Source organism: Pogoniulus pusillus, chromosome 5 (genome assembly GCF_015220805.1).
Source record: "Pogoniulus pusillus isolate bPogPus1 chromosome 5, bPogPus1.pri, whole genome shotgun sequence".
Classification (NCBI taxonomy): Eukaryota; Metazoa; Chordata; class Aves; order Piciformes; family Lybiidae; genus Pogoniulus; species Pogoniulus pusillus.
In genome coordinates, this window is record NC_087268.1 from 34,026,864 (window position 1) to 34,045,614 (window position 18,751).

The window sequence follows — 18,751 nt, forward strand, 5'->3', positions numbered from 1 at the left end:
AATGATAAGGATGTAGTAAGAGAAATTGAACAGGAAGGTATTACAATAAACATCAGTGAGGCTCATTTGTGATCAGTAATTGGGTAGGAAAGAAAGGAAAGAAAAATAGTTTTCAGCTTGGAATTTAGCTGAAGGATTGAAAGCTGAAAGATTATTCCTTGAAAGATTCTCTCCTTTTTTTAAAAAGAGAAGTGAAAATAAGAGAGATCAAAACAAAACAAAACAAAACAAAAAGAACAAGGAATAAAGAAGAAAATATAAACTGCTGTCAGAATAATTAAAGTTGCAAAGAAAAGGGGGCTGACAATGGCTCACATATGAGTGGTGTCCTTATTGCTAGCTTGGATAGAAGTAGCTGGAGCCAAATGCACAGAGCTGGCATATGACTTAGCAAAAATATTGGCATCTTTGAAGGCAGCTATGCTTGTACTATTACAGTTGGTCGATACTAATAACCAACCAAAAGAATTTATAAGCTTTATATAATGCCAGAAATGGCATAAATAATTTATTTCAAATAGAATTCCTTCAACGTTATACTAGTGAAAACCTCTCACTAATGCATTTCCATGTTACATCTTTACAGTTGCAAGAATTAAAAAGCAGTTACAAAACCAAAACCACATTAAACATGCCATCTCTATTCTGGCTTTGCTGTATTTAGGGTTTTTGATTTGTGTATAATTAGTTTATTCGATCCCATGATGAAAGATTCCCTTCATCATATCCCTCTTTTGCATCCTAAGACATTGATTGAAGTGTGGCCCAAATACACACATCTGCCAGATGACCTGTTTGGAGTGGGGGAGGAAAAGGGCTGTGGAGTGGCACAGATTACCTGTGGTTCCAAGCACAAAGAAGCAGCTCTAAAAAATAAGCCATTCAGGATTACTAATTAAAAGCAGTTATTTGTGCAGTAGGTGGCAGCAGAAAACTAGACAGCCTAGTTTTGGTTCTGCTTCAGATATGCTGCTGAGGATGTCTTTTCTCATTGGCCTAATTCAGCGCTTGGTTTAACCCATGCAGCTTTATTAACTTTAATGGTGCTATGCATAACTGCAGTAGCAATGAATCCAAGACGTAGTGTTCATTAAAGCACTTTAAAAGCAACTAAACCAGAATCTCCACTTGATTGCTCACTAGCGGGATCTGCTACATCTTTGCTGCTTGAAGTCACGTGTCCTAAGTTAGAAGGGATCTTTCTCCATCAAAAAAGGTAACTCATTTTTCTCAGTGTGTGATGATGCTCTTCTGCCTGCATTGACAAAGACTCATTGACAGATATGGCTGCTAAACTAAACAAGACTAGGAGTGAGACTCTAACCTTAATGGCAGGTGGCATGATAAGGTTCACATTCAGGCATCAAACCCCTCTTTTGTGGAATAGGGTGGACATACAGTTTTGAATGGTCCCTGGCACATGCCACCCTCTCAACTGTGGCCAGAGGACCTGCTGGGCATTTGAACTGTGTCAGGGAGCAGGATAACAACCACATGTTAGCGATTCAGTTTACTACCTAGACACAGAGTAGGTTAAGTAAGCCTACAAACATAACTAATGTTTAGATGGAGAAAATTATAAGTTCCCTCATATACTACCTCTAGATGCATTCCTCTGTGATCTGGGACAGGTGATGCTACTCTGCACAGGGGCTGGACTAGATGATATTTTGAGGTGCCCTCCAGCCCATGACATTCTGTGATTCTTCTTTACTGTGGATAGCATTTCATTTGCTGGTAGATACTAGGCTGAAAAAGAGCCAGCAGTGTGCTCAGGTGGCCAGGACAGCCAATGCCACCCTGATCTGTATCAGGAACAGTGTAGCCAGTAGGGCAAGGGAGGTTATTCTTCCCCTGTACTCAGCACTGGTCAGGCCACACCTTGAGTACAGTTTCCAGTTCTGGGCCCCTCAATTCAAGAGAGATGTTGAAGTGCTGGAATGTGTCCAGAGAAGGGCAATGAAGCTAGTGAGGGCCCCATGAGTGAGCTGGGGGTGTGCAGCCTGGAGAAGAGAAGGCTCATGATCATTGCTGTCTACAACTACCTGAAGAGAAGTTGTAGTCAGGTGGGGGTTGGCCTCTTCTCCCAGGCAACCAGCAAGAGAACAAGGGGACACAGTCTCAAGTTGTGCTAGGGGAAGTACAGGCTGAATGTTAGGAGGAAGTTGTTGCCAGAGAGAGTGATTGGCATTGGAATGGGCTGCCCAGGGAGGTGGTGGAGGCACCGTCCCTGGAGGTCTTCAAGAAAAGCCTGGCTGAGGCACGTAGTGCCATGGTCTAGTTGACTGGCTAGGGCTGGGTGCTAGGTTGGACTGGATGATCTTGGAGGTCTCTTCCAACCTGGTTGATTCTATGATTCTGTAAGTTTAGGAATAAAAAGGACTTGGAATGATCTGACCTACATTTTGCAGTTCTAATGGTGTAACATCTATGGCTTCATCAATTCAAAACTAAGTTAATCTGTTCAGGTATCAAATAAAAACCAAACCCAACAGTAGAAACAGAAATCATACACTGATCTTGCTCTAGGGTACAAAAGAAAGTAAAAGTGTACTGTCTCCGTATAACAAGAGTATTGCAACACTGGTTCTTAAAATTGAAGTGAAAAAATTGCAAGGGGATTGTTAACACAGAATCAGAATTCTATGAATCTTCAACTCAATGTGGTGGCTTAGGAATACCATCAATGTGTCAGCTAATACCATAAAAATCCCTTTAATGTGTCCATTGTATGAGCACACAAAGTAAAGATTCAGCTTTTCCAGCTGTAGTGTTTTCAGTGTTATCAGGCTTTGTCAGCTAGGGACAACATGGACTCCACACAATTCAATATGAATCCCACTGGAAACCTTAATTGCTGGTTATGACCCTGTTTATATAGTCTAGAGCACAGGGCACATGTCTACACATTAGCATAGGACCTTGACCGCCTGGACAGATGGGCAGAGTCCAATGGGATGGGGTTCAATAGCTCCAAGTGCAGGGTGCTGCACTTTGGCCACAACAACCGCATGCAGAGATACAGGCTGGGGTCGGAGTGGCTCAGAGCAGCCAGACAGAGAGGGATCTGGGGGTGCTGATTGATACCCGCCTGAACATGAGCCAGCAGTGTGCCCAGGTGGCCAAGAGAGCCAGTGGCATCCTGGCCTGCATCAGGAATGGTGTGGTCAGCAGGAGCAGGGAGGTCATTCTGCCCCTGTACTCTGCACTGGTTAGACCACACCTTGAGTACTGTGTTCAGTTCTGGGCCCCCCAGTTTAGGAGGGACATTGAGATGCTTGAGCGTGTCCAGAGAAGGGCGACGAGGCTGGGGAGAGGCCTTGAGCACAGCCCTACGAGGAGAGGCTGAGGGAGCTGGGATTGGTTAGCCTGGAGAAGAGGAGGCTCAGGGGGGACCTTATTGCTGTCTACAACTACCTGAGGGGTGGTTGTGGCCAGGAGGAGGTTGCTCTCTTCTCTCAGGTGGCCAGCACCAGAACAAGAGGACACAGCCTCAGGCTGTGCCAGGGGAAATTTAGGCTGGAGGTGAGGAGAAAGTTCTTCACTGAGAGAGTCATTGGACACTGGAATGGGCTGCCCGGGGAGGTGGTGGAGTCGCCGTCCCTGGGGCTGTTCAAGGCAGGATTGGACGTGGCACTTGGTGCCATGGTCTAGCCTTGAGCTCTGTGGTAAAGGGTTGGACTTTATGATCTGTGAGGTCTCTTCCAACCTTGGTGATACTGTGATACTGTGTGTGATAGTCTAGGCGAGTACAGCCAAGTCTTTTACATACATCATGCCTTGTTTTCCCCCTTAGCCAGATGTCCCACTATCTTTACTCCCCAGTGGGAGGCATCCTGAAGCTGTGGCAATGAAGGTCAAATGCTTATACACTGCTTGCTATTATTCTGTCTCACATCATATTCCCACAAAGCTTTGAAAATATCTTTAAAAATGAGACATGCAACACAATTTTCCAACATCCACCATCCATGTACAAAATAGAAGTGTATCTGTAGCCTTTCCCACATCCCAGCAATCCTGATTTGCAGGCTGTTAGCACTGCTATACTTCTGGCATTAATTTTTCATCTTTCTGGACTGAATTATGCATAATTCAGGAAGAATGTATTTTAAATTATGATTAAAAAATAAGAAAAAAAATGCAATTAAAGATTCTAGAGTTCTGTTGGGTATCATGCATATGGAAAGTAAAAGCTGGAAAAAAAGAGTATCTTGGGCTGAGGAGTGCTATGGAGGAAGGTCACCAGAACAGCTGAAAAGTCTAAACTTTTTTTTTTTTTTAAAGTGTGAAACTTGGAACTAAGCTGTGACAATGCAGGCTGTGCTAAAACATTCTGTGTAAATCTCTCTCTGATCTGTGATTCCTGATAAGAAGTTTAATCAGAAAAGACAATTTTAAAAGAGCGTTGAATTAGTAACCTTTGTAGTAGTGTTACAGCTGTAGAGAAGACAAATTCACATGATATGTGAGGCAGGTTCTTATTATTTCCTAATAATGCACCAGGAAGAATTTGGTTTCTTAGAATCAGAGAATCAACCAGGTTGGAAGAGACCTCCAAGATCATCCAGTCCAACCTAGCACCCAGCCCGAGCCAGTCAACTAGACCATAGCATTAAGTGCCTCATCCAGGCTTTTCTTGAACACCTCCAGGGATGGTGACTCCACCACCTCCCTGGGCAGCCCATTCCAATGCCAATCACTCTCTCTGGCAAGAACTTCCTCCTAACATCCAGCCTATACTTCCCTCGGCACAACTTGAGACTGTGTCCCCTTGTTCTGTTGCTGGTTGCCTGGGAGAAGAGGCCACCCCCCACCTGGCTACTACCTCCCATCAGGTAGTTGTAGACAGCAATGAGGTCAGCCCTGAGCCTCCTCTTCTCCAGGCTAAACAGGCCCAGCTCCCTCAGCCTCTCCTCATAGGATTTGTGTTCCAGGCCCCTCACCAGCTTTGTTGCTCTTCTCTGGACACGTTCCAGCACCTCAGCATCTCTCTTGAATTGAGGAGCCCAGAACTGGACACAGGAGTCAAGGTGTGACCTGACCAGTGCTGAGTACAGGGGAAGAATAACCTCCCTTGTCCTACTGGCCACACCGTTCCTGATGCAGGCCAGGATGCCATTGGCTCTCTTGGCCACCTAGGCACACTGCTGCCTCATCTTCAGCCTACTATCTCTCAGTACCCCCAGGTCCCTTTCCTCCTGGCTGCTCTCCAGCCACTCAGTCCCCAGCCTATAGCGCTGCTTGGGGTTGTTGTGGCCAAAGTGCAGAACCCTGCACTTGGCCTTTTTAAATCTCATCCCATTGGCCTCTGCCCACCCATCCAGCCTGGCCAGGTCCCTCTGCAGGGCTCTCCTACCTTCCAACAGATCAACACCTGCTCCCAGCTTGGCGTCATCTGCAAACTTACTGATGCTGGACTCAATCCCCTCATCCAGATCATCAATAAAGATACTGAACAGGACTGGGCCCAGCACTGATCCTTGGGGAACACCACTAGTGACAGCTGCCAACTGGATGTGGCACCATTCACCACCACTCTCTGGGCTCTGCCATCCATCCAGTTCTTAATCCAGCACAGAGTGAATCTGTCCAAACCATGAGCTGCCAGCTCATGGTTCCGCTGTGGGAATTAAATATGACTGAGCAAATATTGAGAACTGTTGCCTATTTCATTTATTTTATTTAGCATTTATTGCATTTAGTAGAAAACTTCCCAATTTCTCTCTAATTTACTAATATTTCAGATGCCTAAGCACTTCTCAAAATGTCCACAGAACAGCAACCATACAGATAAATTTATGTACTTACTGAAACACTGCTTTCCAGAGACACCAAAATGTACAGAAACAAATCTGACCTTCATTTTTCTGATTCCTTTCATCTCATCAATATGAGCTTAATAATATTCCCAGTCAAGTGAGTTTGGGGAAAGAAATCTTTGATTTCAATGATGAAAACAAACCATTTATGAACTTCTGCAGAGCAGATATCTTTTCCCTTACAGCTTAAATGTTTGTGCCTATCCAAAAGGTCAGATTTTACTTTGTTCTACTCAGTCATCAGAATGCTACTTACATGTTTTATCTTTGTATCAAAGGTATTTCTGCTTGAGCTGGCTCTGCAAGTGAGGTGCCTCACTATCTGTTTGCAGGCTTCAGTCTTCCCAGAACCACTTTCTCCACTGCAAGATGACAAGCAAGAAAGAGAGGAGGGAATCATTATTTTTGGATTTGGTATGTTATTTATAGTCTCTGCTAGCTCTGTTTGAATGGATTTAGAGTATCTGAATCAAATTTTCATTTCAAAAATCAGAAGGTCTATGGATGGCAAATAGTAAGGAACAGAATGTAGGAGATAAACTGGCTGACTGTCTGTGTTATGAAGGCTGTCAGAGCTGTCAGGCTGTATTGCCTTGTTCCACAAACTAAGCCAATCAAATTTAAAGCTTATGAGCTATTTTGACGGTATTTATAGCAAAGATTTTATCTCCTCCTACATCTTCTGTCCAGCAAAGGACCTGTTTATGCAGCCTAGCTCTCTTTGCAAATGGGGAAATACTACTGCCATAATGATGAGAGAAGGAAAGAGCAGAATAGGAAGAAGGAAAAGGAAATAGGAAAAGGAGCAGGAAGCAAGAGAAAAAGATGATCGATTTTACAACCTGCCCAGTTTCTGCAGTGCAATACACTGTGACTTCAGTGATCCTGTTTCACTTATTTCTTGTTCATGATGTGGAATAAATATTCCAAAGTATGACAATCTCTGAAGGGGAAAACAAGCAACGAAAATAAAGTAAAAGGCAATATGAACAATGACAGTGGGAAGAAACAACAAAATGGCAAAATGGTAGAGGGATGGAGGAGAGGAGCAAAACTAATGGCACACTTTAAGCACAGAGAACGAAGGAAAAGAAACACAGGAGACAGAAAGGACAAAGTTAGTGAAGCCTAATTAAAACCATTAAAGGATTTCTTAGTTGAGTTATAAGAAGTGTTTTTCTTTACAGACAAGCAAACCAAACAAAATGTAACTTGATGCTTCTCCTTTGTCTGCTTGATCAAATTTTAAAGGGCTGTTTCTACAGCAGGCAGTTAATTTTTTTCAGAAGTACAATGGCCAAGCCACTGTTATCTGCATGGTTCTAGTTTCTGAAAATGAGAGCAACAAAATATAATGTCTGGTCATTGCTTTACCAATCAAATATCACTTTAAAGGAGAAATCAGTTAAATAAAAGAAGAAAAAGAAAAAGGAAGAGAAAGAGAAAGAGAAAGAGAAAGAGAAAGAGAAAGAGAAAGAGAAAGAGAAAGAGAAAGAGAAAGAGAGAGAAAAAGAGAGAGAAAAAGAGAGAGGAAAAGAGAGAGGAAAAGAGAGAGGAAAAGAGAGAGGAAAAGAGAGAGGAAAAGAGAGAGGAAAAGAGAGAGGAAAAGAGAGAGGAAAAGAGAGAGGAAAAGAGAGAGGAAAAGAGAGAGGAAAAGAGAGAGGAAAAGAGAGAGGAAAAGAGATAGGAAAAGAGAGAGGAAAAGAGAGAGGAAAAGAGAGAGGAAAAGAGAGAGGAAAAGAGAGAGGAAAAGAGAGAGGAAAAGAGAGAGGAAAAGAGAGAGGAAAAGAGAGAGGAAAAGGAAAAGGAAAAGGAAAAGGAAAAGGAAAAGGAAAAGGAAAAGGAAAAGGAAAAGAAAAAGAAAAAGAAAAAGAAAAAGAAAAAGAAAAAGAAAAAGAAAAAGAAAAAGAAAAAGAAAAAGAAAAAGAAAAAGAAAAAGAAAAAGAAAAAGAAAAAGAAAAAGAAAAAGAAAAAGAAAAAGAAAAAGAAAAAGAAAAAGAGAAAGAAAAAGAAAAAGAAAAAGAAAAAGAAAAAGAAAAAGAAAAAGAAAAAGAAAAAGAAAAAGAAAAAGAAAAAGAAAAAGAAAAAGAAAAAGAAAAAAGAAAGGTCTTCATACTCCAATAGGGATGGGATCTCTGCAGCATTTAATCTCATTCAACTCTCACTGTAACACACACACAGTTCTGGTGAATACCTTACTTGTTTGCCTGGTAAGCTGTCTTCACTGATAAGACAGGTGTCTCATTACTATACATGGTGTGTCAAACTGTTTTTATCTATTCTGTCCACATTTCTATAATGAGCTGGAATATGACTCTGGACTTCAAGCTCCTACTGGTATCAGTAGGAGGTCTGTGGTCCAAGATTGCAAAGATTTGAAACCTGGATATATGTTATGCAAAGACCTCAAACAGTAGGTCACAAAGCCACACTTAAAAAAGGTCTAAGAATGAAAAAAAATCATATGAAATCAGGAAGGTCACTGTCATAGATAATATGAAACTACTATCTACAGAACCAGCAAAGTACTCCACAAGGCCACTTGCTCTTGCTCAGATCTTCAGCTTCTGAGTTTTTGAGTTTCAAAATTCTGATGATATTTTATGTCACTCTCCAAAATCTGCATGCACCTCTGCTCTCTTAATGATGACTTGACTCTCCAAATGCTAATAGTACCACACTGCCTCTGTCCTTAAGAAGGAATACTGGCCTTCTGCCTTCACGTTGGTAGTGTCTAAATTCCATGTTCCTTTTCCTCCTAGTACTCATAGGAAAAAAGTGAAACAGGGCACTAGTCCTACTATACTCCTGCCCTAGAGACATACAATCTTGCAAACTTAGAGACATTTCATATTCTTGCAAATTACAGATCTTACACCTGTGTTATTCAGAACGGTGGTTGAGTTTACAGACAGATATAAATCTACCCAGCACTACTCCTCTCACTACCCACTTGCGCTGGCCAATCTCTTAGCACCTGTGTGTCAATTTTGCCCTTCCACAACACATTTAATCCAAAATCACAGCTGCAACCTATCACTATGACACAGGTTACCAACAAGATTAGCAACAGTTACTCTTCAGTTATTTCAGCTGTTAAGACACCTCTCTGAAGTTAAAACATTGCTGAAATTTAGTACAGTCACAGTTATAGATGATGCCACTGAGCAGAAGTGTCCATATATGTTTGAAAATCAAATCTGAAATAATTTGCAGTTTGAAACAACTCGCAGCTTGTCCGATGTGTACTGCCCCTTTTATCTGGCAAATACATATTTGTGTCATTCCGAGGGCTGAACCAGACAAACATTAACAAATTACTGTAGCATTTTGTTATTTTGTTTGCTCAGGGCCAAGCTCACATGCCAAAAAAGAGATTATCTAACAGAAGGCTTTTCCAGGATTAGGAAGGTGGGGTTATTTTTAAAACAGTCTTTCTCAAAAGTGGAGAAACTAAGGGAGGGGCATGAGGAGGGGAAGCAATGGTAAAATAACACTTGAGGCAACTTAGTTTGCTTTCAATTATTACAAAGCAAGCATGCAAATTGTGATTAATATCAGAAAAACATTTTCTTACACAAAGGAACTGGAATGTTCACCATGAGTTTCCCCACTTAACAATTAGTTTGTTTCACTTTTTAAATAAAGCTGTGTTGTTTATTTATTTCGGCTATGGCCCAGATAAAACAGGACTACGCAAGAGTGCACAAAGTGTACAGTTTCTGTCCCTTCTTGAGTTTCTCAGGAGTTCTGTTTCCTAAACACTGCAGTGACAAAGCTACAAAGATTTGACAGTCTCAGCTCAACTGTTAATTTTACAGTGATAGACATTTTGTCCAGCATTGTCACTGGAACACATTGGTTAAAGTGGGCTCAGAATTCACTAGAACTTGGTTGCTGAAGAAGGCAAACGTCAATTAGATGTCCTGAGCATTTCCAAGTGTTGTTAGCTCCTAGGGAAATACAGATGGAAGCAGTGAAAGGAAATGCTAAGTTAGGTAAAGTTTAAATTGTTCTTATCATTGTTTGGAACATATGGAGCAATAAATAATATAACGATGAAAAAGCAATTTGGTATCATGAACCAGGTCTTGTTCATTCCATCTCCTTTGAGGCTGAGTGAAAATGTTTGTAATCTACCCATTCTCCACAGTATCTTTGCTTTAACAGTTTAATCACTAAGTTTTTCAAAATGTAAGTACAATAATAACAATATTTTCTTGCAACTGTTTTATCAAGGTGGAAGGTAAGTTAACATTGAAGTACAAAAGCATTTTTCTGCAGTAGAACTTCCCTTATTACACAGGTAAAGCAAAGAAGGCTTATTTCACACATAAAGAATATTTCATTAGAGACAGAGTAGTCCAAGGGAAAGGAAAATGGGCAGATGATTTGAAATCACATGCTCATGCTTTAGGCGTGAAGCTTCCTCATGTTATTTTTCCTTTCACTTTCTGGCTTTCCTACTGGGTTCCTACTACTCCTTTATTGATAGTTTGCTAACATAACCTTAATTACAGCCCTAGTTTCTCTATCTTAAATGAAAATTTATAACAATTAAAAAGTAAACTGTTTTGAAATTAAAAACTCACAATTAAAGTTAGGGAAAAGTACAATTCAAGTGAAAGTACAAAGACACATGAAGCAAAAAATACAAGATGTTCTATAACCAGAAGAACCAAAGAAGCTATACCCAGCATATCCACTGCACTTGGACTATCATCCAGCTTTTCTGTTCTCTTGTGCTAGTTTAAGTGGACCACTGGTAACTAGAATCATAGAATCATAGAATCAACCAGGTTGGAAGAGACCTCCAAGATCATCTAGTCCAACCTATCACCCAGCCCTAACCAATCAACTAGACCATGGCACTAAGTGCCTCACACAAGTGAGTTCAGTACTAAGAAATCTTCATTATCAATACAGGCTGGCAGACAAGGTGATAGAAAGCAGCCCTCTGAAAAAGGACTTGGGAGTTTTGGTGGATGAGAAGCTGGACATGAGCCAATAGTGTGAAGCTGCAGCTCAAGAGGCCAATCACATCCTGTGCTGCATCAAAATAAGTGCAGCCAGAAGATAGAGAGAGTTGATTCTGCTTCTTTTCTCTGCTTTGGTGAGACTTCACCTGAAGTGTGTCCAGCCCTAGTACTCTCAACACAAGAAGGACATGGACTGATGGAGTGGGTGCAGAGGAGGGCCACAGAATGGGTAGCCTGAAACACTTCTGTGGGAGCCCAGGGATTGTAAATAATACGATGTTTTACTGATAAATGGGAGAATAACAGTAATGGAATGTTGTATGTGGGAGTGCTAATTTATTCTGTGACTTCCATACAAAGGACACAAATGCAGATCTTGTTCATCATAGAATCATAGAATCAACCAGGTTGAAAGACATCTCCAAGATCATCCAGTCCAACCTAGCACCCAGCCCAACCTATCACCCAGCCCTAGCCAGTCAACTAGACCATGGCACTAAGTGCCTCATCCAGGCTTTTCTTCAACACCTCCAGGGACGGTGTCTCCACCACCTCCCTGGGCAGCCCATTCCAATGCCAATCACTCTTTCTGCCAACAACTTCCTCCTAACATCTATGCCTATACCTCCCCCAGCACAACTTGAGACTGTGTCCTCTTGTTCTGTTGCTGGTTGTCTGGCAGAAGAGACCAACCCCCACCTGGCTACAACCTCCCTTCAGGTATTGTAGACAGCAATGAGGTCAGCCCTGAGCCTCCTCTTCTCCAGCCTAAACAATCCCAGCTCCCTCAGCCTCTCCTTGTAGGGTTTGTGTTCCAGGCCCCTCACCAGCTTTGTCACCCTTCTCTGGACACATTCCAGCACCTCAACATCTCTCTTAAATTGAGGAGCCCAGAACTGGACACAGGACTCAAGGTGTGGCCTGACCAGAGGAAGAATAACCTCCCTCATCCTACTGGCCACACTGTTCCTGATGCAGGCCAGGATGCCATTGGCTCTCTTAGCCACCTGGGCACACTGCTGCCTCATCTTCAGCCTACTATCTACCAGTACCCCCAGGCCCCTTTCTTGCTGGCTGCTCTCCAGCCACTCAGTCCCCAGCCTGTAGCACTGCTTGGGGTTGTTGTGGCCAAAGTGCAGAACCCTGCACTTGGCAGAGTTCTGCACTTTTGTCTTGTTGTAAAGCATACAGAAGGGATGACTTGTTATAAACTAAAAGTAAACTTATCATGGAATCATAGAATGGTTTAAGTTGGAAGGCATCTCAAAGATCATCTAGTTCCAACTCCCTCAGCATAGGCAGGGATACCTCCCACTAGAACCGGTCACTCAAAGCCTCATCCAACCTGGCCCTGAACACTTCCAGATAGGGAGCCGTGAACTACCCAGTAATTGACCAAAAGCTTTCCTGTTGTAAAGCATTCAGTTTCAGTGAGTCAACACTTGATTAGATGGGAAACTACTGAAAAACTACAATTAAATAAACCTTGTAACACGGTAACCCCAAAGAGCAAATTAAGGTTACAGCTTCAGAAGACAAGAAAATAACTACAGGGTGAAAATACAAAGAAGGTTGGAAGACTGATACAAATTATCTTGAGAGCTTGAAATGGATTCCACTCCCTCTATGCCCCCTTTTTAACTAATTCAGTAGCAAAGACTGCATATGATGTTTATCAGAACAGACAGAAGCAGGAAAAGACCAAAGAAACAAAGAAAAATGACACAGATAACATGAAATTTGGAGATAAAAGCAAATCTTCACACAGTTTAAATGGGACTTCATGGAAATTCTGCAAAAGTTAATTTTTGGAAACTGAAAGACTCTAAAGTGAAGCTCTAAATCTTCTTGAAAACATGACGTTGTATGTGTTTTTACTATGGAAACACAGAAGTTTTGACACAGAAGGCTTGACACTGGGTTTGCAGAGAATTCCCCTCCACCAGATGCATTGTGATGCTAAGGATCTTATCTCAAATCTCTGTTAATTCTACATTCATAGAATCACAGTAACAACTATTCCCTGATATCAAAGACATTTATTATTAAGTACAATGTTCTTTCTGTACCACTCCACAATACTTAACTTGGCAGCCAGCTGTTTTCTTAAAGAAAATTATTGGCAACTTCACAAAGGTATTAATCAATTAGCAATGTCCCAAGTTCCTGCTTTGAGGAAAATGATGAATACTCTACTGCCTTAGAGTATTTCCTATGTTAATCAAAATTATTGTATCTAAACAAGAGTTAATATTTATGAGAAAATAAGATGAATATACAGTAATTATTTCCTAATATCACCTGTACCTCTGCTTAAATGTACTACTTGATGAATAAATAACTATTCTGCTATGATTAGGTTGTAAAAAGATTACCATTTGTTTCAAATAGTCAGTCAGTTCTACACCTAATTTACGCATCTGTAATCTAGAAACCTAACAACTATGCTTTTTATAGACTGTGCTCTTAAAAGAAACATTTAATTGCAATATTCAAATGTATTTGAAGACTTAATATGCAGAACTTCAAACACTCACAGGATTTTGTGTCCACACAGAGAGAGTGCAATATAAATCGATCCATATGATTCCATTTGTGTCACATTAACTCAGGTAACTCAAAACCAGAATTATTAGCTGCTTTTGAGTATCATAACCTCTCCATTTGATAGCATTCAATTTTTTTATAATTATAGGCAGTTCAAGAGCAATTATGGGATTTATCAAATGGTTCAGTCTTTATTTATGGACAGATCAAAATCAGCCTCTTTTCTTTTTTACCCCCTGCCTCCCATGAAGTTCTGCAAATCCTTGCCAATATTTCAGCCAACAGCAATTGTCAAAGCAACAAGACTGAGCACCAATTTTCTTTGACCATCAGGTTTGCCAATCAGAAGTTCCAAGAGAACTCAAATTTTCACCATTTGAAGTCCAACATACTCAGATGAAAACATTTCAATGGAGATTTCTAACACATTTATTCACAATCTTAAAGTTTTTTTATCATGAAGACAACACTTGAATAAAGAAACTGGTTAAAATCCATTTAGAAGCTGGAGATCTAAGTAAGCTAATTAGTAAGCTCATGGCCTCACAAACATGTGAGACAGAGTGGAAACTCCAGTGGCAAGGTCCCAGCTCAAAGATTTACAATTCAGTAAAAGCCTTCCCATTTTTATTTTCATTAGATTCTATTTCTAATCCTGATCTGTGTAATACCAGCAAACATACACAGCAGTTTCTAATTCTTTACCATTAACTCTTGGTTACTAATTAGATGCAGCTAGATGGAGTGGCAATTCCCCAAGAGAATTTCTGAGTTTGAGATGTAATTAAACCTTTTCCAGTTCTATTTTGCTCTGATGTATGATACAGAGATGAGTACACAGAAAGAAATCAATCGGAGGAAAAAAAATAATCAAAATCTTGACTGCTGAGTCCTGAGGGAAACAGCTGAAAAGCAGGAGTTACAAATTAGTTAATAGAAAGATAAATTTTCACCTGAGGATAAAGCACTGGGGACGCTGCTCCTGGAATAGCATGTGGTAAGCTCTTTCAGCACAGGAAAATATATGTGGGGGAAGTGTGCAACACAATTTTCCAGAGTTACTTAAATAAAGCTGGGTGACCTGAAAAATTGTAGAAAATTGACTTGATCAATATGAATCAAACTAATTATGTTTCACTCCTGTAATTCTGGGTCTTTTGCAAAGCTCTCTAAATGTTATGAACAGAATCTCTGTATGGCTATCAATGATAACATTACACTATCTGTGAAGATTTTAAAAGAGAAAGCCATCTGTGAGCACAGAAGTTCCAATTAACATATAAAAGGAAAGTTAATTAGAGGACTCAGCAACACCTGATTGTTCACTGGGTAAAATAAAACCTGGTAAGTTACTTTTTTATACCTGTATAGTTATTCAATGTCTTGACTTAAATATCTTGCACACTGAAATATGTTAATTCCATCAGAAATGGAAAGCAAAATCGAAGGCTTAAGTGTGAAACTATTTCATTTATTACATGACAGAGCAGTCTTACAAATGCTGTCCTTGCAATATAGAATAACTTCTGTGATACACTTAGCTGGCAACATGTACCATCCTTAAAGCTTAAGCAGGAGTAGAAGCAACTATCTGCTACTGAACCCCCTTTTTTTTCCTGATGATATTCTGACATTCTTTCAGTTATTATCAAATAAATTTCAGAAAAAAATAGATGGCCTGCTAGAATCTGGGATTCCATTCTTTCAGAATGCATAACTATCATGAAGAAAAGTTGTTTTAAGTGCCATGTAAGTCTACATGCCTTTCTCATACACAAACCTCAATATATTTGCCCTAATCCAACAGAAGCAAATTCTGCACAAATGTAACAAAGCATCATGACTGTAGCACAAGCAATTTTGCAGTTACTATGACGTTTTTGAAGTGGTGTATGTTTCCAGTAGTGCTACTACAGTGTATTTATGTGTAAAAATGCAGTAATTCATATAGCAATTACATATGAAGGAGTGTATATCAGTGTCCATTCATTTATATGATTCTTTATATTCTCTCACAGCAAATACTTGCTTACAAAAAGATTTATTTTTGTAGTATTTTGTTGCTGGGAGTTCAGAGTGAGACAACAAAATAAAGGTTGTGAAAAGCTATGAAAAATGCTTTCTTTAAAAAAAAAAGAGAGAGAAAAAACCTAAAGTGTTGCTCTCATTAAAAAATGTGCAGCAACCTTTTAATTTCTTCATCCTGTTTTTTAAAATATCATCATGCACAATACATCTTTGCATTCTTTTCTTTTCTTTGACAGCTAACAAACCACACAGCTCTCTTGTTTCAGGTAATGAGCCACGTCACATAACATGTCAGTCTCTACTGAGGAACTAACGTAATGATTTTTACTAATTTTAACATACAAATCATTACTACTTACAGACTTTAATTAATACCAGCTAAAACTGCTGCAGTGTACTCCAGCATTTCAAAAACAGAGAAGGCAAAGCTCTTTTAAAAATGTATTTTTTTTTTACCACTTGTGAAATACCTGCAGAGTATACACTACCATGCAGACATAATGGTGGTGTAAAAGCAAAGATCAACCAAAGTGACCCAAACAAGGAAGTGTTGCATGCAAAACTTGCTAAAACAGATCTATCACAGAAAGGTCAAGAGAAGATGCAGCAAATGTTTTAAAACATCAATCTAGCACCTAACTTATTTGTCTTTACGGTCTCTATTGATGCACAAAATTATGTATCTAATGTAAAATACACAGTGATAGGAAAAAACACCTTAATCAAAACCCTTTGAGGTGATGAATGCTTTCCATTCTTCAGAACTAAATTTAGACTTCCAGCTTGGAAACTGCTGCTTCTGCTATTGAATGTCACAGTTACTACTTCTTTGCTGTAAATTTACCACTGATACACACGAATCCCTGTGACATAGCAAACAGCCACAGACAAGAATCTGCATACCAAACTTTGAACTGCGTAGAGTTCTTGTAAAGTAAGTAAACATAGGTGAACACTCTCTAACACAACAGGGGGGCTGACCTGTGCAGCTCTATGGTCTTAGTTAATCAATGATAATCAAGAAAATAACAGAGGAGGGGGAAATAATTTAACAGCTGCACTAGCATTATGTCTATAAAATAGCTGAGGGCGAAGGAAAAATCAGATCACCCAAATTTATGTTACTCCCACTGATCTACTATTTAAGTTAGTGTCTAGGAACTGAAATGATAAGCCCCTTGTAAATAGATTCAAGAAGAAAACATCTGAAATACCTAAGTGGCATTGTGCACATGACTGCACACATGAACCCAGGTCCCCATTGCCTGTGCACTGCCTGTGCCCAACACAAGCCAATTCCACATGACTGCCCTAGTGTAGTGACAAGCCCATGCCAAGCACTGAGCATTCTATTGCCTTTAGAGTGCCTGAACTGAGTGACCTGGTAAGGAGCACAGACACTGTGAGCTCTTCTGTACCATTCAGTGTTGTTCTCCCCATAATCATATTTTAGGCAAGGAAGGCTGTGAACTCAAGTTACCACTTGATGGAGTCTGTGTCAACTTTTGCAAATTCAGCTGTGGCAGACACCAGCAAGGTCATGTTACACATCAGAAGCTACTTTTAAACAAGTGGAAGTGTTACTGCTCATACAAAACATTATCGAGGTGGATGTTTTACTGATAAGACACAACAAAACCAGTGGTATTTTAAAAGAGATTTAAAATATTTTCTAAACCATTAAAACTAAGATGCTCCCAACATAAAATAGGACATGTAAGTTAATTAATTTTAGAGGTTTGGCCTGACAAATGAACTGTATGAATCCACTGAAAAAGATCCACATTTTAACACCTAAAAGAGAGAATACTTACCATGGTAGAGTAAATAGGAAGTTCTTTAAATGGGTTAACGAGCAACAGTATATCACCAATGTAAGTCTGAAAAAAAGAAGATACAACTGCTTGGTTAAGTAGTAAGTTAAATCTTTAAGTAGGCTAATGATTTTTGTCAAAAAGGGGACATTTGGCAAAGCCTCTTAAATCTAGCTATCAACATATTAATCATCATTCACAAATTCAGAGCCTTTAACTTCACGTTTTGATCGAGACCTAATTTGCAATTCAGACTGCATTGATTATTCTTTATGTAATAAAGATGAGTTTTTCATAATGAGAAATTATGCATAGTAGAATTGCACTGCATATATTATTGGTATATCATTTGGAAGTTTATTTGTAACTTACAATTTGTTAAACTACAAAGACCTGACATTCCTACCACATAAACAAGTTCCTCAAGCAATTTTTATAGGATAGATGACATAATTTACAAATACTATACTGATTACCCAGAACTGATACCTTAAAATACACAACTTGTGATATAAAACAGAGCAAGTGATACATACACAAATACTTATGCATATAGAAAATAAATCCTGACTATATTAAAAGAAGTAAAGCATCTACTGATTGAAAAAGTTGCCCAGATTTTATTATTTCATATTTAAACACTCACATGTGAATATGTACTGAGGTATAAGAATGCAGGTCACCCTTGCTGCTATACTTCTCATTCCACATAAGTAGCTGCTGCTTTATTATGCTCTTAGAATGCAAAGAGGACATACCTCTGTCTCTGAAGGAATCAGACAGCAAACTGCATTATGAACAATCCCAGTCATGCTGCCTTTTTTGAATTGTGAAGGCAGAAGATTTTGTCATTCATATTAAACCATAATACATAGCCCTGGAGCATGGCACAGCCCCTGGGGAGGAGCCCTTTCTCCATGCCCCCTCCCAGTTACCCTGCTCCACCACAGCTCTGACATACAGGGCTGCTGGTCCTTCCTTCTGTAGCCATATCCAGCACAGTGCCACTTCTTCACTCCCCCAGCCCCACCCCAACATGGGGATAGGTCATTCCTGCCTATCCATGCCTGCTGAGATGGCTGTGTGTGGGACTTCAGGCATCAGAACAGGTTGCCCGGTTAGGTGATGGAGTCACCCTCCCTGGAGGGTTCAAGAAACAAATGAGCACGGCACTTGAGGACATAGTTTAATGGCCATGCTGGTCAGGTTGATGATTTGACTCAATAATTTTAGAGGTCTTTTCCAACTGAAACAATTCCATGATTCCATGAAATGCACTATTTTTCTTTTGAAATGAAATAATTTCCTCTCTTGCACCTACCTTGACTTCACTTGAGTTTTCCTGCAGAATGAAACTCGATTAGCTTTGCAGAACATGAAACTGGAAGGTTTTGGTGCTGAGGTGAACTTTGGTTTGGAATTTGACTCCAAGGATTTTTTCTTCTAACTCTGAGAACCAAACCATCCAAAGATGCAAAGGTTTTCAGCATTGATACTGACACTCTTTCAAAGCACAAGAAGTGCTATTTCCACTAAGCTAAGGAGAATGCTAAAGTATGAG

The 18,751-nt window shown here is 40.0% G+C and overlaps 1 protein-coding gene across 4 annotated transcripts in view; it reads right to left on the reverse strand.

Moving 5' to 3' along the window:
• MYO16 (myosin XVI) overlaps window positions 1–18,751 on the reverse strand; it is a 438,909-nt gene that overhangs the window by 182,219 nt on the left and 237,939 nt on the right. For all 4 annotated transcript variants that reach the window (XM_064143768.1, XM_064143767.1, XM_064143769.1 and 1 more), the window contains 3 exons: window positions 17,191–17,256; window positions 14,302–14,429; window positions 6,079–6,184 (listed from right to left, as the gene is read on the reverse strand). In XM_064143768.1, coding sequence (XP_063999838.1) covers window positions 6,079–6,184; window positions 14,302–14,429; window positions 17,191–17,256 — 300 coding nt within the window. The remainder of the gene's footprint in view (window positions 1–6,078; window positions 6,185–14,301; window positions 14,430–17,190; window positions 17,257–18,751) is intronic.